Raw genomic sequence first — 25,202 nt, forward strand, 5'->3', positions numbered from 1 at the left:
TCTGTGTGACAAAACCAGCCCAATGGCCAATAAAAAATAGCCCAAAACCAGCCCAGTGACTGATAAAACTAGCCCAAAAACAAGCCCGATGCTGAAATTCAAAATAATACAGTTAAAACTCCTGCCATACTGCATATATTGCTTGAGTGCCCGCAGGCATTCCGCTTTTCTGTGAGTGGCGTGTATGTCTGTGCCATGTTTCATGTTTTCCTGCCTCTCTGCAGGTTGTTTTAGTTGTACTTGAGTGTAAATAGAATAGTTTTTCTGCTACAGATATTAAATACTCATACACAAGACACAGGGGCGCAACTACCTACTTTCTGTGGGGTATGCGGAGACATCACAGCCCCCCCACCCCCCGGCTTAGAGCTATGAGAAGCTTTTCAAAGAGCTGATGATTTATGGGTGTCTGGGTATTTATATTTCATATTTGGACATTTACTGTAGTTATGTGACTCTGTTACCTTAAAGGGATGCTTTCTATTTTTTTCTCTAATTTTTGATAATTTTAGCTAAAGGGGGAGGGTCCCCATGTTTTTTCTTTGCCCTGGGCCTCCAAATGGCTTAAACCCACCCTGCCTCACACCTGCAGCTCTCTCTCACAAATCGTTCTGCCAGTTTGTTGCTTTCATTTTTCTGTTTCTGCCCCTTTGACAGTATTTATCATTGGCACGTTTAAGATCAAATAAAACACCCACGTTTGGACAAGTTTTACTCAACTTTACATTATTTAAAGATGTGATCCGTGTGTGTTTGGCTCGTTGATGATAATGCGCATCACTAAAGTCATCATCAAATACGAGTACGGGAGAGCATCGGCAGGAAATGACTGAAGAAATGTGTTAAAACAAGAGCATTAGAAGCTTCAACACAACACAGCACACCTTTATGAAGGACTTACTGAAGAGACTCTCCATCAGCGGACGTCCTCTGCACTCTTTTACTCACGTTCCTCCGTCCTGGGCGCACCCAACAGTGATAATAACCAAGTTTTCATTTGAATTTGGCAGTTAAATTCTGTCTTCTTTGTGTAGACTCAGATTTATTGATATGACTTGTTGCAGTCTTTAGGCTACTGCTGACAGTTTTCACTTTTGTAGAGGATTTCAGGAGAATTTTTTTTTGTAAAGTAAGCCTTATAAGAGACACGATTCAAATGAAAGCACCCGTGTGCTTGAGGGAACATGCACTGGAGAGCCTATAGTGTGCGTGTGGGGGACGAGAGGAGGGGAGGTGAAGGAGCGGAGGGGTGCCTAATCAGAGACATGCCTGTTATTGATCATATCGTTTACACATGCACAAACAGCTGTTACATACAGAAAATGCCGACTCAAAATAATTTTACCCCCATTGCTTTGGGGCTCCTATGCGCCGCATATAGTGCATACCCACTTTTTGCGCCACTGACAAGACATAAAAAATGGGTCTGCTCAACCCGCGGACAACAAAATCTACCCGCGGCAGCACGTTAAAAGTAGCCCAATTCCGCGGTAAAACCGCAAACCTGGCAACCCTGACAACTGGTGAACAAATCCAGGGGTGCGTTCGAAAAGTCCATTTTGCTTAGGAAGGTTCCTAACTGGGTGAAACTACCCCGAAGTATTTAAGTGTCGGCCATGATAAGGGCTGTTCGAATTCTCCAAATGGTATGGAAAGGAGCTTCATTATTTCCTTTATTATCTCCTTTAGCCTAGGAAACACTGGACCATCCTTTACCAAAGGAGAGATGAAAAGATGACCCACAATGCTTTGCATAAACTTCATATAAAGTGACGCACCTGTTGACCACTCATCAGAACAAGTGAATAACTTGAATAACTAGAATAACTTTACTAACCACACGTGATAAACAGAAGGCAGTAGGGATGAACAGAGAAATATTACAGACATGAAAACTTTGACATTCAACTTAAGATCACAATTTCATTTCTTCTCATTTCCATTTTATTTAAATAGTAATCCGATCAGTCAGTATTTTAAACTGTATTTGTCTTCTTATTTTGAAATATTAAAGTAAACGTTTTAAGTTTGTAAATCACAAACAATTAAAGCGATAAAGCCGGCATGTTGCTATATCCTGAATATTATATTTATCATCATAATTACGCAGGGAAGACGCAATTTATAGAGCTTTTCACAGAACGAGCTGAAAGGAAGATGAAACCAGAGTAGACTGTAATAAATTTAACAGAGACGAGAGAATCAAAGAAAAAAATGATTAGGAAGGGAATAAAGCAAAAGTATTTAATATCGTTATGGAACAAAAGGACTTGAACATTATTCATCTCGTTGTATTGACTTAGTAGAAAGTTCAGATTAAGAGAAAGGTTTCTGCTGTTCCAGATGTTTACAATTCCTCTTCCTGAAGAGACTTTAGGATATAAAAATCTTAATGAGCTCATAGCTCTGACGTTTTAGCGTTCACAGCACATAACAACACAGAGAACGCACCGAGTGGAAGTTGCAAATTTTGTAGTCCATCAATGTTAAATTGTAGTTTACACACGTCACCTCCGTAACATCCGCCTAGAGAAAGTGCAGTCGGATTCCTTACTCACCACAGTTCTCCTTTCCTATCCTCTAACTCACACCAAATTGTGAACTTTTCGAATGCACCCCAGCTACCTAGCGGACACCTACAGTGAACAGAATTCTCGTTTAAAGGTAAAAGGTCACTGCAGTTCACGCGAGATTACAGACGCTGAGCCAGAGCATGGCGGAATGGGCTATGAAAAGCATCAGAGCCTCAATCAACCGGTCTATAACGTTAAAACTGGTCTAAAGACCAGTTCGTGTCACATTTTTACCGATCCAGGGCTCCGTGGACCGATGCACTCTGACCGCTGACGTCAAGATCGGTCAACCAATCCATATCGGATTATCTTTACACCACTACTGCTAACTGTTTAATTCACCGGTCAGCAAATTCATTTCAAGTCTCACTACAGGTGATCCATATTACCAATGCCTCAGTCCTGCAGACCTCCTACTACAGGTCTAGACAAATGAAGGGAGACCAGAGTCTAGAGGAGTCTAGGTCTGAGCTAAAAGACTAGCTGAGCCTCTTTAACAGTTTTTCTACCCTGTTTTGTCGTTAACATGCTTTTCATGGAAACACGGATGAACGGCTGAGAAAATTAACCTTGTGGGGTCAGAGACTGGGTAATAGTGTGTTGTTCATGAAAGAGCTGTTTGTAATATGAACAACAGGAGCTGACTCCCATTTCAGAGCCGGTTTCTTTTCTTCTATTTTCGTTATTATTTAAACTATACTTTAAAAACCAGGAGCCAAAAGACCAGATCTCTAGGAAGTGACCGGTTTTCCATCACAGACAGCAAGGCTGGACCAACATCAGCTGTGGAAACACAAGGCAGACTGGATCACATGGTGTTAATGGACCATATGTGAGCATTGTATGACTATGTCCCTCCTGACTTCTGATGGAGGCTTCAATCCATGTCTGCAGTGATTTCTGCACCAGTTTTCGCTGCCTGAATGTGTCAGTGCTTTCTGTACTTGAAAGAAGCTCAAGATTGTGTCTGTTTAGACACAGATGTCAGATGTCTTGGGTAAGAATCAGCCAGAGTGGGAGGTAATACTCTGGAGATCTCTGAAATATACGTCAGCTTTTGCATCTCTTATCAGAATTTCATAACAACACTTTACTTCCTGAAGTTGTGCAACAGAAAGAGTTGATTGATGTTCAAACACAAAAGGATGATTTTATGGAGTTCAAATATTCAAGAACAGTCAAGAACCCTCATTTATCCTCTGTTAGTAAAAAAGTCATAAATTAAGAGTATACACGCTTCTGTGGTCACTACTACACCACTGGTTATAAAGGAGCTTCATAAAACCTAAAAACAGAGAAATCACTCCAGCATCGTAAAGGAACATCACATCTTACCACCCATGTAAGATAATGTGGCAGAAATGGGTGAGACGTGACAAAAAACATGACTTACAGGTGGCAATAAGGGTAAAAAAAAAAAAAAAAAGAAGCAAAAACTTGGCAAACAATTATGGAAAAATGACTAAAATTGGCAAAAAGCAGCAAAAGGTTGGGGAAAATGGGGAAAAAAAGACACGTAATGGCAAGAGGCACCTTAAATGGGCAAAAAGTGGCAAAAAGGGAAAAAATGCAATTTGTGAAAAGCAGGATAAAAGAGGGATCACGTCTTACCTCCTGCGGCTCGACCACGCAGTAGTGATACAGGTACTGGTTGAGGAAGATGCCCTGGGCCTGTGTCTGGGTCTGGTACTGGGCACACAGCTGACGGATCTGGCTGTAGTAGATCGATCCAGTGGACTGAGCCGTCGGGTTCACGGCCACCAGGTACACGATGGTGGCAATGATCATGAGAAATGCCAGGATGGCACAAATTATGATGGTGGCCAAGTAGAAGGTTGGTTTCTGGGCAGCACTCTGCCTGGAAATGACCATCACGAAGATGATGAGCACAGCGATGAAGGTGATGCCGGAGATGGCAATGATGAAACCTTTTCCTGCTTTAGGATCCATCTGTGTGCCTCCGTAACCTCCAGCCCCGCCATATGAGCCACCGAGACCGCCACCGTAAGCGCCGGAGTACGAGCCACCAAATGATCCAGAGCCGTAAGAGCCGCCGAATCCTCCGTAACCAGGAAGCAGGCCGGTTCCGCCTCCCAGACCCATCAGGCTCATGTCGTAGTCCCAGGCCAGCGTAGAGGCGACGCACGCAAACACAGCGACACACATGATGATGATGATGATGCAGAGGATCTTCATCACGCCGGGTGGAGATGTCCAGCGGTAAAAATGGAGCAGTTTCTCCCCGGGGTAGTAGGAGAAGGCAGGGTTAGACATGAGCTCGCTGTGGCGGTGTCTGCTGCTGTGGCTGAGGAGGCGGAGAGAACAGACCATCAGTAACATCATTCATTTAGTTTATTTTCATTACGTTTGATTCTTAGTGAGGCTGAGCAATCAATCCAAACTTAGATGACATCATAGTAGGTCCTACGGCAATGTCTGAATTCCTATGATACGCTCTACACATCATGTTAACATTCAAGTATATAATTTTTCTTATTTTTGAAAGTTTTTCTTACTAAATATAAGACATTTTTTCATAGTTGTTCAGCCCTGATTGAGACTTTGATTGACCAGAATATTTTTAAAGAGACAGTGTCAGGGTACTGACCGGAGATCAGTAAGCTTTATTCTTATATATTTAAATTCATAAAGACTGTCTAGTACAGTTAACAGTGTTTTTAAGCATTAACATACCATGTTTTCTATGTCTCAGTCTGAATGAAGCCACAGATGTGTTTTGATTGGTTCTGCTCTAGTTTGTGTGATTTGATCATATTGATGTTTACAACACAAAACTGTAACTTCAACGAATCAGTCCATTTACTATCATGATTGAAGTAGACGAGTGAAAAATGCATTCTCATTTCAGCCTAATAAATGCAGTTGGCCTGGCCTATAGGAATGAACAGTTTATGTTCCATCTACCCAATACTGTGTTGGTTATCATATAGAAATATTTATTACTTGTGAATTTTCTGCTCAGTTTTATGATGGTTTAGCTCAGTGTTCCTCAACCCTGCTCAACCAAAGAGCCACACTGTTGAAAAATACCTTTGTAAGAGCCACAATCTAAGTGGTGAAAAGTGGCAATAAAAATAAGTTAAAACTGGCAATAAAGGTCAAAAAGCTGCAAAAAAAGTGGCCAAAAATGAGTGAATAGGGGTAAAATAGGCAGAAAATGACAAAAACTGGGTGAAAAGTGCCAAAAAAATGACTTACAGGTGGCAATAATGATTTAAAAAAGTAGCAAAAAATTAGTGAAAAATTGGTGAAAAATGACTAAAATTAGCAAAAAGCAACAATAAGTTGGGGTGAAATGAGTGAAAATGACTAAAATTAGCAAAAAGCAGCAATAAGGTGGGGGAAAATGAGTGAAAAATGACTAAAATTGGTAAAACACAGCAAAAAGGTGGGGAAAATGGGAAACTTATAAATGGGAAAAAAAGTGGCAAAAAAAGGAAAAAATGCATTTTCCAAAAAACAGGATAAAAGAGGCAAAAACTGGAGAAAAGACGTAAAAAAGGGAAAAAATAAACGGGGGGGGGCAAAATTGCAATTAAGGGCAATGGAAATATACAGACAAAAAATCTTGGTTGACGACAATTAAAGTCCACAGTATAAGTGTGGGAAACAAACTGCAATGGATAATTCTGAGGTCAAAGTTTCCCTTTTTATTGGTTTTTCGGAGGAATAAGATTTCAAATTTAGACATGTTAAGTTTCACTGGTTCAGCTAAATGTTTTTGTGACACTCAAACCAATAAAGCTTGACAATTTAGACTGCATGAGAAGAAGAGAAAGAGGATTAAAACAAGAAAAGGAGGAGACATGGGGACAAAAAGAAAGAAAGAGGGGACAGGAAGAGAGGAGATATTGGGAGACAAGAAGAGGATGATATTAGAGGAGATAAAGAAGAGGAAAAGGAAAGAAAGTGATCATTGGGCCTCTTTCTCCAACAGTTCTTGAGTCTATGTTTGTTCTTTAAACAAAAAAGTTTTTAAGTGAGGAGATTCACCAAAGTTTTCTTCTTTTTAGCTAAAAATCTAAGAACTCTCCAGAACACTGACCAGCATTTAAGTGCTGATATAAAATGTTTGATTTAGCACTCAAATTTGCTTAAGAATGGCTGAAAACTATTTTTGATTCTATTTAACTTTTATATAATCAAATAAAATGCACATGACGTTAACATGGTCAAGAATTAATGCAGCATTTGATCTTAGATGCAGATGTTAGATGATGAAAACAAATGTGTGTGTAGACCCCGTGTCACGTGATGCGCCTCACATGAACACACTGTGATAGAAATCTGCAGACTTTAAGATTTTCTCTCAGTCTCTTCTGCTTTCGACGCCCTGACGACTGAAAGTCACGTCAATCAAAATTCGTACTGAATCGGACAAAAATCGCACAGTGTATACCGGCTTCACAGGGTTAGTTCAGAACGAATGGTTAAATTATTCAAACACAAACATGTAGGCTAACTAGTAGAATCAAGCCTTTTCTGGAATGTTCTACTTATTTTCAGTCTGAATATAAGATATAAGAGGATGAAAAGCTTTCATCAAATGTTTGATTATTGTCTGTCAACCCTCACACAGAAGGGGAGAATAAATAAGAAAAATTAACATACTGTTTGCTGCCACTCGAGTTGTACGGTGGAGGATTACTCGGCATGATGGGGTTAAAACTGGAGCTTTACCTGCAAAATAAAACACACACAGCTGATTTCAGGCTAAACAGAAAAATTATTCTACATTCATAAGAATAGATTTGTAAACGCTAACACAGTTTCAATAAAAATCACATAATAATATGACCAGTTTGAGTGATAATCATCCTAAACACTTATTTAATGTTTTTAACGGGCCCTCTTGGTCTCAAACAGCCTGAGTGGGCTGATTATTAGATTAGATTATTATTATTATAGTCCACAGACCTGATTATTGACCCGTTACAGGTTCTGATAACAAAAATCTGAAAATTCTGATGAAAAAGCTTATCCTCCTGAATATATGTTTTCAGCATTGACAGTCAAAATAATCAAACTAGAAAACAAAAAATAAAAGATCAGAAAAGCCATAAAATGGCCTCAACACCCTCTAAGGCAGCCTCTCCCTAACTTCAGGACGCTACGACCAAATCTGAGACTGCGAAATCTTCTTGGGCCCACTGAAACCCTTTTACAGCCATAACACAAGACTCAGACATTTACCTTTAATTTATCATAGTTTTGTTTCAGATACATCAGTATAACTTGGTGTGTTTGTGGGGTCATACAGAACCATTAATGAGTAATATCCTGTTTGATTTAAGCATCTCATTTTCTAATCTGTATCTCTGTTAATGCACAGTGTGGCCCAACAAACACTTCCCAAGTTACATTGATGTGCTGACAACACTGATAAATTCCTAAAATTGGGAAGCAGGCTGCATCTAAGAATGTTTTAAACAGAGTGACACCAATGAATTCAACACCAGTTACACCATGACACCGGTTCTATACATCACACAAAATAAATGATAAAAAGGTGACATGAGTTCAAACTTCTGACTTCATTTTAAAACTTCTGAGAGTTAGAATTATAACATATACTCAAGTATTTTATGATCATTTAAATGTGATTTAATTGGGTTTTTTATTTCTGTGGTTTTAGTTATTGTAGAAGACCTCTTGTGGTCCACCTACAGTACATCTGGGGCCCACATGTAGGCAAGTACCGCCCTAAGGATTAAATAAGTCATTGATTACCTAACAGGTATCGACCACCAAGAGAAGGAAATTATGGTTATGGTATCCACCCAAAAATAATTTAACGGCATCACTAGAGACAACTCTTCTTTATTCAAAAAAAAAAAAACAATGAAATGAAGAAGGGAGCAGCTCTCAGACACATCCCATGATACTGCTGTGGTTTCAGTCCAATCAGTCTCACCGGACAGGACATCCCTACATGAACGCAGGTTAGTTTCAAACATGATGAAGGTTTCATCGCCCACTCCGCTGGCGTTCTGCTGTGAGGGTAAACCTGGCTGCATGGAGGACGTAGAAATGTATTCTAACTCAGTGATATTCAACATGGGGCTCTTTTGTGATGATTTGTGGCTCTTTTATGTCTCCATTTGAAACATTATTCCCATTTTTGCCACTTCTTTCGACACGTTATCCAGCTTTTTGTATTTTTGCCCCTTTTTTCCACTTTTTGTCCACTTAAGCTGCCATTTGCAATTAAATGCCACTAATTTCCCATTTTGCCACTCTTTGGTGTGTTTTGCCCATTTCCCATCTTTTTGCTTATTTTTGCCCATTTTAGTAGCGTTTCACTCAATTTTTTCCACGGTTTTGCCACCTGTTTTTTTTTTACCACATCTCACCCATTTTTGACACTTTCATCCTGCTTTTTGCAATTTTTTTGCCCCTTTATGCCTACTTTTGCTACTTTTCACCCATTTAAGCTGCATTTTGCAGTTAAATTCCACTTAATTCCCATTTTTCCTCCTTTTTTCTGATTTTTGCCACTAGATGACATGTTATTGACACCTTTAACTTATTTTTGGTCACTTCCCACCCATTTTTGCCCGTGTTTGCCGCTTGTGTTTGCCCACTTTTCACCACTTAGATTGTGGCTCTTGCAAAGATATTTTCCAACAATTTGGCTCTTTGGTTGAGTAACAGTGCTCTAACTGCTAACGGGAACAGTGTGCTAATAATCTGATAATCTAACAGTAAACTGGCCCATGATGACCAGCAGGTTTGATTAAACCCGAGAGTCCTGGTCCTCCTGGGCCGGAGTCCTGGTCCTCCTGGGCCCCTGCTGCTGTTTGGCCTTCAGGTGTGTTTGTGGTGAAACAAAGCAGCAGGTACAGAGGGTGGAGAGATACTGGCACACACACCGAGACCGACAGCCTCTTTAAACAGGATCAGATGAGGAGCTGGGCTAGCTGGTTTACACTGAAACTACACAATTAATCCACCTAGAGGAGGGAGTTTTACTCCAGTATTCCTCATATTAGCTGCTAACACCGGGCTAGCTGCTTTTAGACCATTCTAGAAAGGCCAAAGGGACACAAAACGGAATAAAACAGATTAACTGACCGGATGTTTGACAGCAAATCTGTCAGAATAAGAAGAGGATGAGAAAACTAAATAACGAGACAAAAAATGATCTATAAGTCAAGATAATAAATGGCAAAGCGTTTCTTTGAAATAGCGCAATTAATCCGTACTATTAAATGTAACCCGGGTGTTCTCCTCCGTTTTGAAGGTAAATAAGCTCGTGCACGTGAGGTGAATGAATCTATGTGACATCACAGTAATATTTCACGGTATAAATCTTTAACCGTTTTTAAAGTGGACTCACCTCCTGTGATGAACCGTGTTATCCGGATAAACGGAGACCGTGAATCTTCCCTGATGAACGCAAACAACACTCTGAGCGCGACCAGCAGGTCGAACAAAGACACGCGCCTACAGGTGTGTGAGGTCACGTGGTCTCCTCCTCAGGTAATACAGGACAAACCTGTCTCTTCTTCTTCTCCTGCAGCTTTCAGAGACTGCTTTACCGTTTACTCAGCAGGAGTCTTTAAACTCATCCTTCAGAACCAACACCACCATGTCTGCTGCTGGTCTGGTGTGTGTGTGTGTGTGTGTGGGTGGGTGGGCGTAATAACTGTTTTAGGTGTGCTTGGATGGCTTTTTTCCTTTCATAAATGAAATCATCATTTAAAAACTCTTGTATTTCATCGTTTAGAGGAGCCAACATCATGTTTGATATCTAATTGTTCCTCATTGTTGTGAAACCAACATGTGAAAATAGAATCAAATGTAAAAGTTGATACTTGGAATTATTTCTTTTAGGGAAAAACAATAAATATCAGAATATATATGAGAATGAGTAGAAATTGGAGTATTTCAATGATCTGGAATATTTTTCACTGTGTAGAATGTAATTATGGTGTTGGAAGTTATGGTTTGTTTGGTCAGTTTGGCTGCAAGAATCAAAATGTTTTTGTCGTGTGATTTATCGCTCAATGTGTGGCGCTTTTGTGATTATTTGTGGCGCTTTTGTGTCTTCATTTGAAATATTTTTCCCCAGAAAACTTTAGAAAAGGGAAACTTTGACGTCAGAATTTATCCATTGTAAGTCACATTAATCAGTTTGTTTCACTTATACAGTAGGCTCCGTCAAACTTGTTAACTTTATTTTTGCCTGTATATGTCCTTTGCCCTTATATTTTTTACACCTTTTTTGCCACTTTTAATGCATTTTTACTGCTTTTAGCCCATTTTTCCACTTCTTTTTGCCACATTTTGCCCATTTTTGCCACTTTTATCCTGCTTTTTGCTATTTGTTTTTTCTCCGGCTTTTTACCCATTTAAGTTGCCTTTTGCCACTGAATGCAACTTTCCCCTGATTCTGCCACACTTGGCTATTTTGCGCCCATTTTTCCACCTTTTTGCTGATGTTTGCCTATTGTAGCCACTTTTTGCCACGTTTTTGAACATTTTTGCCCCCTGTGACTCCTTTTTTGTCACTTCTCATCCATTTTTGTCACTTTCTGCCCTTTTTTGCCACATTTTCTTCCGTTTTTGCCATTTTATGCATAAATTGCCCCTGCTCACCCATTTTTTGCCACTTTTTGACCATATTTGCCACTGTTAACTTATTTTTAGCCACTTTAACCCATTTTGACCACTGTTCACCCCTTAGATTGTGGCTCTTGCAAAGGTACAGTGCTTAACAAATTCATTAGACCACCACCCAAAGTAAGGTTTATGCCACAGCTGCCCTAAATTAACAGCATCGGTGGTTACTAAAATCCTTTTTTATGTTTCTGCAATGGTTAATACACCAATATGTAGAAGCTCTTTAACCCAAATGATATTTTTAATGCTAAAATAGAATTATTATTGTTATCCATGAATTTTCACATTTACTGATTTACAAAAAAACTGAAAAATAGTAAAGCACGTTAATATTTCTTGATTAATATGTCAAATTATAGTTATTTACTGGCATTCCTGAACAGAAAATGAGTTTTAGTGGTTGAATGTTATGCTTGATTCATTTCTGACTTCTCAGAGAAGCCCAGTGAGGCGGTTCAAATTTGGGTGAATTCAGTTTGAAATTCCTCATTCCTGTTCAAAATGGTAAAACGTGGAGAGCTGACTGAAAATGAAAGAGTCCGCATTAAAGCACTTCATGATGCTGGATGGTCTCTGAGACAGATATGACAGGTGGTCTAATACATTTGTTAAGCTCTGTATGTTTCAACAATTTGGCTCTTTGGTTGAGCAGGGTTAAAAAATGGATTAAACTATCACGACTCCTGGGAGTTAACTTTTTCCTTTTTCTATTTTTATTATTATTATTATTATTATTATTTACCCAGGTAAAAGATTCAGGGCCCTGTGAGCCACTGGCGCCACCTTTGATTTTGATCATCAATAAAAGTCCCCGGGGACGACCCCTGACCCCAACACCAAGGTTCAATCCCCTCAAAAAGCCCCCAAATGTCTTCATATCAGTCTAATGATGGTACGGTTGATCCCTATAGACAGACTGAAACCATGAATCAGGGGATTACTGTGTGGTAAAAAGGATCAACAAATCCAGTGTCAGAAAAACAGATATATCACCAATAGTGAGTTTTCTTTACCTTCCACCTAGAGACATGTTAAAGTAGGGCACCCAAACTTTTGTCACTGAAGGCCACACACAGAAAAATATCAGGCCTCTTTCATATCCTTCACCTTAAGAGTATAAGAGTTAGTCTAACCAATCCAGAGTGGCTGAAGACAAACAGCCTGCAAAAAAATCTTAAAAAACATTTAAGAATATCAAATAATCACAAATTGCAGAAAAAAACCTTCCCAAAATTAAAAAAACATAAAAAGAAATTCAGAAAGCCATTCTCTTCATGCCCAATATTTCATATAACCCTTTAGAAATTCTTAAAAAAACCTTTTTTCATAAAACACAAAATATTTCACAGAACACTAAACTTGGGTTACCAAAAAATTTACAGAAGACAAAAAAATAACAAAATCTCAAAAAGCCATTCTCTTAATGTAATGTAATGTATTTCATTAAACTCAAAAATCTTTCACTTCGTGGAACACAAATTTAAATAACCAAAAGAAAAAAAAACACAAAAATAAAATAAATAAATATAAAAATGCAAAAAGCCTGACTCCAAATGTATAAAAAATATGACCACAGCCCTAAAAAGATTAAAATGAAAAAGAAAATTACAACCAAAAAACATTTCAATGAATATAAAAAGTAGAACAACTCTACTGTTTGTGAATCCTCAAAACTGTGTGGTTTTTAAAATAGTTTTGCCTTTATTAAATGTTTTTGCATTGTCCTTCAGAGGCCACTGTATGGTAAAGTCTCCCTGTTCATTTCAATCACTTTAGTCATGTTCTGACGTAACCTGAGGCCTGAAAAGTCATCGTGCTGCTTCCTGTGCGAGTCAGAGCAACAGGAGAAGGCCTCGAGTGCTGAAAACCCGACACCCGAAACAATAGAAACAAACAGTAAAACCAGTCCTCCAGGCTGAATACCTGCACAGGTACGACAGCGGCCATCTTAGTGCAGATCTGCAGCCACATGGAACTGCAACATCACGGCTAGTTAGATTATTCTGCTCTTAGATTCACTCATGATTTATGTACCAACATTCTGTCTGTTTGATCTGGTCTTTTTCAGTGTCATATTCCTTTAATAGTTCTTTATATAAAAAAGAACAAAGATTTTGATATCAAACATTTCCCTAACCTTGCAAAGCAGATGGATACATCTGTTTCCTTGTTTTTCACAGGTGAATCCATCTTGCAAAGCTCCCATCTGAACCGTTTGGGCCTGGTTAGAAAGTGACAGAACCAATCAGCAACGAGGGGCAGTATTTTCAGGCACGGCAGAATCGTGACGTAAACAAGCAGCAACAAGAGGCCAGTGCAATTATGGTGGAAGAGACTGGATGCTGCTAAAGCGCCAGTTTTATCAGAACTTGACGACATTTCTTTTCTAAAAGAAGAACAAAGAACAGCAGTGAGTTGTTTTCTTTTCAAAAATGACAAAAGTCGAATACGTACATGTCTACAGTTGCCATGGTTCACATTATTCCTCAGTAGCTGCGCACACGCAGCTCAGTAGCGGCTACGACACGTGTTTTTTTTTTTGCTCTGATTGGCCCGTAGAGATGTGTCAGACAGAACGTACGTACATCCAATCACACCCCGAGTTTTTTTCAAAGCCTCTGCCTTTTCTCAAACGTTTCCTATTGAAGCTTTCACGGATGAATGTGTGACACATCCATCTGGCGTGCCAGGTTAACGTTTCACAAGTGCTGTTGAACAGAGTGTGGAATTTTTAAAACAGCTTTTCCAAACATCCTAATTTTATTTTGGATGCTAATATTCTTTTACTTTGTCTACAGGAACAAAATTATTTGACAAAAGCCAAAAACTCCCAGGGTCCAATGACAATCCCCCCGACCCCAACAGTCAGTCATGTCTCATTTGTGCTGGATAACAGCCTGCAGTCGTTGGTTGTAGTTTTTAACCAGTCTCAGACTCATCTCCTGAGGAATCCCGACACATTCTTCTTCTGTGAATCCCTGAAGCTTCTCCAGATTTGATGGTCTTTTAGCGTGGACCTTGGTCTTCAGGTCCCCCCACAGATTTCATTAAAGTCAGAACAGTCCATAATGTTCACTTTGGTATTCTGGCACTTGTTCTTCACAAGGAGCCACGCTAGTTTTGGTCATTGTCACGCTGGAGAACAAAGTGACAACCCAGACCCTGTTTTAGACTCTAGGAGGTCTGAAGGACAGTAATTTGTGATGTTGATTGCCTCCATGCCTGACAAATCTGTTAAACTGTGGAGAGAAAAAAACACTAAGTGATTCATTTAGAGCCTCCATTTTGAATAATTCTAATGGCTGACCCCCAAGACATTTGAGCGTCCTCAGAAGCATGTGACTCTTAAGCAGTGGTGCTCAACTTTCCAGCCCACGACCCCCAAAATAAAGACGCCAGAGACCAGGGACCCCCACTGTGCGTGAAGGTGGTTGAACAGCCATGAACATTCAAGAATAGTCATGTGGAGACAAGGTTGTCCATAAAGGGGGGAAAAATGGTACAGGCAAACTGGGAGTCAGTGGAGGTCAGCAAAACCATGGTCCATTGTAAAGTAAAGCTGTGATATCCATATTTCCTATTTAACCTGAAAAAATAACCACTCTTATCAAAGAAAAATATCTGTATTTATTCATGTGTGTAATAAATAGCCTTCTTAAAAATGTTAATACTTTTGGTCAAAAAAATAATGAAAATGGTTTAAAAATTGCTCAGATGGGGGAGCAAGGTGGTCTAGTGGTTAAAGGCGCTCCCCATGTATGCGGGCGGCCCGGAGTTCGAATCTGGCCTGAGGCCCTTTACCACATGTCTCTCCCCCACTCTTGACCCTGTTTCTAACTCTATCCACTGTCCTCCTCTATCCAATAAAGGCACAAAAACACCCAAAAATAAATCTTGAAAAAAAAAATTGCTCAAATGGGTTAATAATGGCAAAAAAAATGGTGGTAAAGGTGGTGAAGTTGTATTTTAAGAGTAGCAGAAATGGCTTAGAAGTGGCAAAAATTAGATAAAAATTGCAAAAATGGGTTATAGTGGTAAAAATGGGCATAAATAGTGGTAAAAGGGAGTTAAAATGGCTTTAAATTGGCAAAAATAGGTGGAAATTTGGTGACATTTTATCAAAAATTGACATAAACTGGCAAAAAAGGGTTAACTGAGAAAGAAAAAATAGGCAGATATTGGCAGAAACCAGTTAAACTACCAAAATTTGGCATATCAAATGATGAAATGTGGTTAAAATGGGAAAAATGGGTGTAAAAAGAGTTTAATAGTGGCAATAATGGGTCAACAGAGGCAACTTTAAGCTTAAGTTGCAAGAATTGGTTCAGAAGTGGCAAAAAGAGAGAAAAGAGTGGTGGAAAGAGTTTAAAACTGATCAAAATAGGTGTTAAATGGTAAAAATGTGTTAGAATTGGTGGAAAAATTGTTGAAAATGGACTAAAATTGGTGTAAAGTGGAAACAGTGAAATTTAATTCATATTCTTAGTTTTTTAGGGCATCTGGAGACCCCCTCTGAGTGTCTCGCAACCCCAAGATTGAAAACCACTGCTCTAAAGAACCAATAAAAATCAAAGACCCAGTAGCTTGAATAAAATGTGCTTCATTGTCATAAATCATTCTAATGTACAATATGGTACAAAACAGAAGTGAAATCATTTACAATAAAAGCAGCACTGAAAAACTAGCATTAAAAAAAACATTTTGTTACAACTAACATGAGTTCAGAAAGACCATGACCGCGATCATTCCTTCAGCTTCACACAAACAAATCTACTGTACAGAGAAAATCATGAAAATAACAGCCAGCAGCAAACATTTTGGTATTTGAACCTTGGCAGTGCAACAGAAAGTTTATAGTAAAAATACAGTTGAACTCAAATCTAATGATATGTCCGTCTCCTACAGCACCTGCCTTTAGGCTTCACTGTCATCTACATTCATCATCTCACTCATTTTATTCTTTTTAAATCATAACCTGTGTTAATAAAGTGGACGCAGAAATACGTTGAACCTCAGTTCCTCCAATGGCGAGCAGGGGGTGCAGTCTCTGGTGAAACTGTCTACTTTGGAGGTAAAAGGAATCATATTGAGGCTTTGGTGGCAGCTCTTAACCTGGAATTCCCCTTTAAAAAACGAGTCAGATCAGTTTCTTTTTCTCCACTGTTGTTTGTCAAAGTGATACCAGAAGTCCCGCCCCTTCTTGATTTTGATAGGTATGTGGGAGAAGTGACACAAATGAGTGTGGTGGTGTGCCATGAGTTGGTTTTTAGCCCAGAGAGGATGCTTGGGATGCCTACGGCACAACAACTCTGGCTTTGAATAAAAAAAAAAATAGACATTAAAACCTCCGCAATACAGGCACTTATCTATTTTCAGGTCAAAATGCTTAGAATGCATGTTCTCATCTTAAAAGTGATCTACATCTGACACATTATAAACATTATACATTCATAGTTTCCACATCGACCCATCCCAGCACACTGACTCTTCTACTTTCACTTCTCTGTGGAGGAAACTTCTACCTTTGATTGATTTGTATCAGTGAAAAGGTTCCGGAGTTGTCCAATAAGCCTGAATCAGTTCACCTCTGACGGCACACTTTGATTGGTCGAGATGTCCTCTGTCAGTCCCATTTTTCTGCCCTCTACCAAACTGAGCCCGCTCTGTAGCTGCTTCAGAGATGAAGTCGTGTTCATATTTAACATTTGTAGTTGTGATTTAGTTGCTGTCGTTCCAGTCGGCCACCTTGTTGTACTCCTGAATCCTCTGTTTGATGTGAGAAAGTTTGTTCTTCAGGTACTCACACCTGTCCCTTTTCTCCAGATATGTTGGATCCTGACAAAAAAAAAACAGACACAAGTTCTATCTTTTTGTTTTCACGTCCTTATCATGAGGAAATAAAACAAGATAAAACAGTGAGGGATATCTTGATGGGCTGTCAACTGATCATTATTTGTAGAGTTTTGTTAAAAACAAGATCAAAATACTGGAAATGATACTGGGAATAAAAAAACACAACCACCTGGTCGATACTTTGGTATTTTCAGCTGAGAGAAGCATTGTTTGTGTGTGTGTGTGTGTGTGTGGGTGTGTGTGTGTGTGTGTGCTGAAGTGTCACTATACAAGTTCATCAAACAGGCAGTCAATTATTATTATTGGGGTTCTTAAACACTTCTGAAAATCAAACATAAAACCTTTTAAGGCTGAAACAGCAGTATCAACATAGTTAACCAGCGGTTTAACTAGCGGATAAATAATGTATACATATACATACATACATACATACATACATACATACATACATATATATGTATATACAGTGCTTAAGAAATTTATTAGACCACCATCCAAAGTAAGGTTTATGCCACAGCTGCCCTAAATTAACAGCATTGGTAATTACCAAAATCCTTTTTTAAGTTTTGCAATGGTTAATACACCAATATGTAGAAGCTCTTTAACCCAAATGATATTTTTAATGCTAAAATAGAATTATTATTGTTATCCATGAATTTTCACATTTACTGATTTACAAAAGAAGCCCTGTGAGCTGGCTCAAATTTGGGTCTAAAAAAGTGAATTCAGTTTGAAATTCCTCATTCCTTTTCAAAATGGTAAAACGTGGAGAGCTGACTGAAAATGAAAGAGTCCGCATTAAAGCACTTCATGATGCTGGATGGTCTCTGAGACAAATAGGAAAAGACATAAAGTGTTCTCACAGTGTGGTCAAGTATGCTTTGGAGTCAATTGCCAAGACTGGTACTTACAAAATGCGCCAAGGAAGAGGCAGAAAACAAAAGTTAACTGAAGCCGATGTCAGACATCTTAAGATTTTAAGTACTGGAGACAGAAGGAAGACCACTGCTGAGCTTCAGGCAGAGATGAATAATTCTAGATCAGAGTCTGAGAAAGTCTCCAGAATGACCATATGTAGATGACTGATGGAACAAAGCTTAAAGGGAAGAATAGCTGCTAAGAAGCCATTATTGAGGCCTGCAAACATCCAGAAACGCCTCAGAATTGCCAGGGAGCACAAACACTGGACTGCTGATGACTGGAAGAAGGTACTCTGGACGAACGAGTCCAAGTTTGAACACTTCGGCCAGCATCGGCATGTTTATGTCTGCAGAAAAGCTGGGGAGCGTTTTGAAGCCAGATGCACCCACAGTGAAACACCGTGGAGATTCCATTATGGTATGGGGATCCAATTGTGGATACAGTGTGGGCAAATTAGTGAAAATGGACGGTATCATGAACAAGAACATCTACCACAATAACTTAGTGGGCTCATATACCAACAAGATAATGACCCCAAGCATACTTCAAAGCTGTGCAGAGACTATATATATATATACACTATATATATATATATATATATATATATATATATATATATATATATACTATATATAGTATATATATATATATATATATACTATATACATATATACATATATATATGTATATACTATATACATATATATATATACACACACATATATATATGTGTATATACATTATATATATATATATATATATACACACATATATATACTATATATACATATATATATATACATATATATATATATACTATATATATACACATATATATATACACACACATATATATATATAATACACACACATATATATATATATATATCTATATATCTATATATATATATATATATATATATATATATATATATATATATATATATATATATACAACTCAGTAACTATAGCAACCTGAGACAGTTATATTGTCTGAGCAGGGAGTACAGTGCTACCAGCCTAAGGAGCCTGCAGGCCAGCATCAACTGTCACTTAGCTGACATAAATAAAATGACAACCTCCAGGTTTAAGACCAGTAACTTAAGATGGTCTTATCTTCTATATCTGATGTACGTTTTGTTTCCAGGCTCACCTTAACTCTGAGAGGTGAGTGTCGTTCCCTCCTGTTCTAACCGCTATAAACTATTGTCAGAAGATTCAAGTAACATAAACAAAAAAAAAAGTCATTATTTCTTTGTAGAGCCAAAGGAAATGCTTCCGATAAACTGGCATGATAATATCTGATAAATATTGACGTGTCTGAAGGACAATCAGCACCTGCAGGGCGTGGACAGCTCCGTTTCACGTCTGTGACCTCGTAGTGCAGAAGGAGGAATTATTTTGTTTATTCGAACAGCTGGTCTGCAAAAACTAAGATTTTTATAAGATGACTGTTCATGTTAACGTACAGGTTTATAGTCTGACCACAGATGACTCTCAGTCTCACTCGTCTTCATGTCTTTTCATTGAAAAATCCATTCAGAAAGTGAGCGGATTCGTTTTTTTGTTCCGCTGTGACTTCATATCTATTAATGGACAACGTGGAGGCGCAGCGTGTCAGACGGTTGCCTCTGTTAAGTCAATTAAGTCCATTTTATGCAAGTAAAATAAAAAGTATTTGATTTAAAGTTTACTTTAAGTAATGCGTATTTTCAGTGGAGTTGTAGTAAAATCTGATCTTTCTTTATTTGCAAGTTCAACAAGAGAACAGACCTCCAACCAGACTGTTCAGGTAAAGTTGCACCTGTAAAATAAATGAAAATACACAGAGAGACTGAAAGTGTTAACTGAACTCACATAGTTGTATTTACCTCTTGTAAAGTGTCTTTATTGGTCCATATCATATTTAGTTAAACTACACTTTTGAAAGTGTTCTATATTTTACTACATGACAAGAGCTGCACTAACTCTTGAAAATCAGTGGCAAGGTGAGTCTTCTCTTTCAAGAACAAAGCAGAGAGTCAAGCTCATAGCAAGGCCACTCATATAGATAAAGGACACAGACTATGTGTCCTGCCATCTCTGGCCCCAGAATGTGGCACTTCAGGTCCCATGATAAATCCTTAGTGCCCTATATGTCTACAACGTACGTACATGTTTAAATACTTACAGCTTTCTTTCTCTGATATTCCATCAAAATGCTGTTAATCCGTTCCTTATCCTGAAACAAAGGTAGAGCATTAGAGGAATGACCTTAGGAGTGCTGGTCCATCAGCACTTGAATATGTGCATGTTTGTGTCCGTCAGTCGTACCATCCCAGAGGCGGGCTGAGCACTGAGGTTCTGTATCATCTCATCCATCTCCTCAAACTTCTTACTCATGGCCTGGACCTCGGCATGCAGCTCCTTGTATTCGGCGTACTGGTCGTTGAACACAGCTTTGTACTGGTCCCTCTGCTCATCAGAGCGGATGGCACGATACTTACTGTGGAGACGGGAAACATCACATCTTCACCAGCTTATCATTCCATCAGCTCAATCAGCTACAGTCTGCCTGATACTGCATCAGAAAGGACTGTTCTGACCTCCATTCAACAAGCAAAAGAGAAAATTAAAGAAATTAATAAATAAATAAAACTGTTGTCGCTCCATGTCGACAGACCTAAGACAGCTTGACTTTGTACCTTTCACAAATCTGCAACATGATGTTATTTCAGCAAACTCTAATCACCTTAAATGAGAGTAAAAACAAGAAAAACAGTACATTTTTTAAGATTCTATTCAAAGAAAGTTCTTTAGGACCATCCAGTGAGAAGTATTCTAATGAAATATGCATCTTCATAAATCTGAACCTGGATCTCACAAGAAACATATCCAACACTTAACCCAAGGGCATGATAGGAAACTCTACCCACACATCCCCCCAGGTTTGAAATGGCAGTGAGCGGTGCTTAGATCAGTTCACTCTTTACACAGATAAACTAACACTGGTGGATCAACACTGTCAAATAAACCCAACACTGAAGACCATTCACTCAGAATAGAATTAAAATTACACTTTGAGAGTTAAAATCAACTCAGAAATGTTTCACTTAAGGTTCTATTCTAAGAAAGTTCTTTAGGACCTTCCAGTGAGAAGTATTCAAATGAAATATTCATCTCCATAAATCTGAACCTGGAACTCCATCTTCATTGCATCTAAAAACAGAAAGGAAACACTCACTCCTCATAGTCGGCGATGACAACGGGTTTGGGGATGTGTCCCGCTGGGATGTGACCTCGGAGGATCTCTGGAGCCATCAGAGGAGCTGCTGCATAGCTGTTAGTGGCATCCATGATGTCAGGCTGGATGGTGGGTAGAGGAGTCTGCTCTGAAGCCCTGGAAGATCCTGGACCCAGCTGTGGTGAAGAAAAGGTATTCATGTTTTCAGCTCATATATACTGAATTAAACTCAATTATACCATCTGCTGTAGGGTAATTATGGTACCAGAGTTTTAACAACTTGGAACTTGCAAGTGTTGGATGTATATTTCAAAGTTTGCCATATTGGTTATTTGATCCGTCAGCAGTCACACTTCCAGTTTGTTCCATCTTGTGTTGTTTAAACCCTCTCTATGGTTGGTACAGTCTGTAGAGGACTGAACATTTAACCAAAAAAGAGCAAAACAAAGTGATTAAAAAATTAAGAAATACAGAACATCTCCTGATTACTAGTGCATTTCAAAAAAATTAGAATATTGTGAAAATGGTCAACATTGGAAAGTCACGGTGTCACACCCTAATCAGCTAATGAACTCCAAACACCTGCAAAGGTTTCCTGAACCTTTAGATGGCCTCTCAGTCTGGGTCAGTAGGCTACACAATCATGGAGAAGACTGCAGACTTGACAGATGTCCAGAAGACAGTCATTGACACCCTCCACAAGGATGGTAGGCCACAAAAGGTCATTGCTAAAGAAGCTGGTTGTTCACAGGTTGAGTGCTTTATCCGAGCATATTCATAGAAAGTTGAGTGGAAGGAAAAAGTGTGGTAGGAAAAGGTGCATCAGCATAAGGGATAACAGCAGCCTTGAGAGGACTGTCAAGCAAAATCCATTCAAGAATCTGGGGGAGCTTCACAAGGAGTGGACTGAGGCTGGACCGGGGCACAGACCAATCCTAGACATGGACTACAAATGTGGCAGTCCTCGTGTCAAGCCACTCCTGAACCAGAGACAACGTCAGAAGCATCTTACCTGGGCTGTGGAGAAAAAGAACTGGACTACTGCTCAGTGGTCCAAAGTCCTCTTTTCAGATGAAAGTACATTTTGCTGTCATTTGGAAATCAAGGTCCCAAAGTCTAGAGGAAGAGTGGAGAGGCACAGAATCCATGTTGTTTGGAGTTCAGTGTGAAGTTTCCACAGTCAGTGATGATTTGGGCTGCCATGGCATCTGCTGGTGTTGGTCCACTGTGTTTTCTGAAGTCCACAGTCAACGAAGCCATCTACCAGGACATTTTAGAGCACTTCATGCTTCCTTCTGCTGACAAGCTTTATGGAGAGGCTGATTTTATTTTCCAGCAGGACTTGGCAACTGCTCACACTGCCAAAGGTACCAAAAGCTGGTTCAATGACCATGGAGTTACTGTGCTTCATTCTGACCTGAACCCCATAGAGAATCTATGGGGTATTGTCAAGAGGAAGATGGGAGATACCAGACCCAACAATGCAGACGACCTGAAGGCCGCTATCAAAGCAACCAGGCTTCCATTACACCTGAGCAGTGCCATAGGCTGATCACCTCCATGCCATGCCACACTGATGCAGTAATTCATACAATAGGAGGACCGACTGAGTATTGAAGGCATAGAAATAAACATACTTTCCAGAAGCCTGACATTTGTGTTTAAAATATCCTTTTTTTTATTTGATCTTATGTAATATTCTAATTTTTTGAGACATTGAATTTTGGGTTTTCTTATGTGTAAGCCATAATCATCAAAATTTCAAGTAATAAAGGCTTGAAATATTTCACTCTATGTGTAATGAGTCTATGTAATATATGGGTTTCACTTTCAGAAACGAGTGACAAAAAATATTGAACTTTTTCATGATATTTTAATTTTTTGAGATGCACTAGTATTAAATGATAAAATAAATACAACAGAAAAAATCTAAGTGAAAAAGGTTCATCCTGATCAACAGATCATATTTATGGTTTATAAAATGTGTGGTCATGTAGTTGTTAAAGAGCAGCAGATTTAGAGATTACTGGTGCTAAATCACTGCTCTGTGGGCCAGAAACACACTGCTGACTGATTTATGAAAACACAGGAAGGGACACTGTGACGAGGCTTGAGCTCTTTTAGTCCACAGATGAAGATGGACTACTCTACTGCTGTATATTTTCTTTGTTCAGCTTGATCACAGCAACAACAACAACAAAAACAGGTTTTGGCACCAAATACTGGGAAATGTCCTGTTTTAGTTTCTTAAAATTGTAGACATACTATGGCACCAGTTCATTTTTAATGAGCAATAGTTTACAACTGAAACACTGCCAGTGTTTGTGCAATACAGGCAGTGTGCAGAACTTATAATGACAGGATTCATGCTTTTCTTACACACCCTTCTAATCAAAATAATGTCTCTCTCTAAAGTTTAAGTAAAGTTTTAGATGCTGTAAATCATGAAAATCAGGGATGCACAGTATTGAATGCTGTCAATATCCAATGTTGACATTTACAAAATAACTTTAGCTGATACTGATATTTAAATGTAGTTCAGACCTAAAACTTAAACCAGACAATTCCAAGCTTGAGGATGAACACATAAACAAATTTCAGTCCTTAATACACACTTTGCAGTGTAACGAATGATAACAAATGAGGAATAAACCCCCTAACCCTTCAGCTGGCCGAGGTGTGTTGGTCCAGCCTGAAAATTGTTTCTGAGGCCGATATTGAAAGCTGATACAGGCAGATTTTGAAAGCCAAAATATTGGTGGTAAATATCAGCAAAATCATTCAAATCTGCCGATATACTGATATCATACCAATAATATTGGGCATCTCTACTGAAAATAAAGATTTTAACATTTACACTTGCAACATTTTATTAGTTAGGTTGACAATGTATTTGTGCAATCTAGACAGTGTTACCTCTTCTACTCATGTTCATGGTGCATGTTCATGTCAAAAAAGCCCCATAAAGACATGAGAAACATTGGAATTTTCTGACGTTTGAATCTGAACAGACTGCTGCTGTGCGCTCTGTCTCACACTGTAGCTGTCTGTTGAAGAATATGACTGAGGAGCCAAAGTTTTTCTGGTTCTTTGATATTATTTATTATTATGGAGATTTTGTATTATTTTACAACATGTGTCATCAAAAAGTATTGAAGCACAAAACATTCTGACAGCCTGAATCAACAGAAACATTTACAGGGATACTTACTATGGACAGGGGGACTGATGAAGCGATTGTTTTCATCTGTTTAAAAGAAGAAAAGATGAAGAAAGGATCATCAGAAGCTCAACTCTGTATAAAAGCCCTTATCAAAGTCTAACTAACTAAACTAAACTTAATTACACTTAACTATATTAATCTTTAGTTAAACTAAACTACAATAAACTACACTACACTAAACTTAGGTAAACTAAACTTAACTCAGTAAACTAGCCTGTAGCTAAACTAAACTACATTAAACTAATCTTTAACTAAACTGAACTTAAGCTAAACTTAACTAAACTAAACTACACTACACTAAACTTAACTTTAGCTGAACTAAACTACACTACACTAAACTTAAGCTAAACTAAACACTAAACTACACTTCCCTTAACTTAAGCTAAACTAACTAAATGGTCAATGGTCTTGAGCATGTATAGTGCTTTTCTAGACATCTGAATACTCATCTTAACTAAACTCAACTAAACTAAAAAAATAAAAAATATCTTAACTGAACTCTTTCTTCACTTTAAACTGAACTGAACTGTTCATACTCTGCATTAACAGTCAGTCTTCAGTGGCTACCTGACAGCAGAACTCACTTCCCCTTCTCTTATTGTAACAACGGCCCATACATCATTTCTGTGGTTCTCTTACCACGGCTTGGTATCCCTACATACTGTGTGCAGTGAAGCTGCTGATAAGAATGAATCAGGGCCAATTAGCCATTAGCTTAGAGGCTAGCAGGGCCTCTTTAACAGCTTTTCTCCCTAATGTCGTC

General features: G+C 38.6%; 1 protein-coding gene across 1 annotated transcript in view; it reads right to left on the minus strand.

The window, feature by feature from the left end:
* Window positions 1-25,202, minus strand: part of LOC121509493 (MARVEL domain-containing protein 2-like) — a 58,700-nt gene that overhangs the window by 27,144 nt on the left and 6,354 nt on the right. Inside the window, exons 3-9 of the mRNA XM_041786917.1 lie at window positions 24,428-24,463; window positions 21,217-21,392; window positions 20,307-20,478; window positions 20,164-20,214; window positions 16,939-17,054; window positions 7,206-7,268; window positions 4,185-4,878 (exon numbers count right to left, since the gene is read on the minus strand). Coding sequence (XP_041642851.1) covers window positions 4,185-4,878; window positions 7,206-7,268; window positions 16,939-17,054; window positions 20,164-20,214; window positions 20,307-20,478; window positions 21,217-21,392; window positions 24,428-24,463 — 1,308 coding nt within the window. The remainder of the gene's footprint in view (window positions 1-4,184; window positions 4,879-7,205; window positions 7,269-16,938; window positions 17,055-20,163; window positions 20,215-20,306; window positions 20,479-21,216; window positions 21,393-24,427; window positions 24,464-25,202) is intronic.

Source organism: Cheilinus undulatus, linkage group 5 (genome assembly GCF_018320785.1).
Source record: "Cheilinus undulatus linkage group 5, ASM1832078v1, whole genome shotgun sequence".
NCBI classification, from domain to species: domain Eukaryota; kingdom Metazoa; phylum Chordata; class Actinopteri; order Labriformes; family Labridae; genus Cheilinus; species Cheilinus undulatus.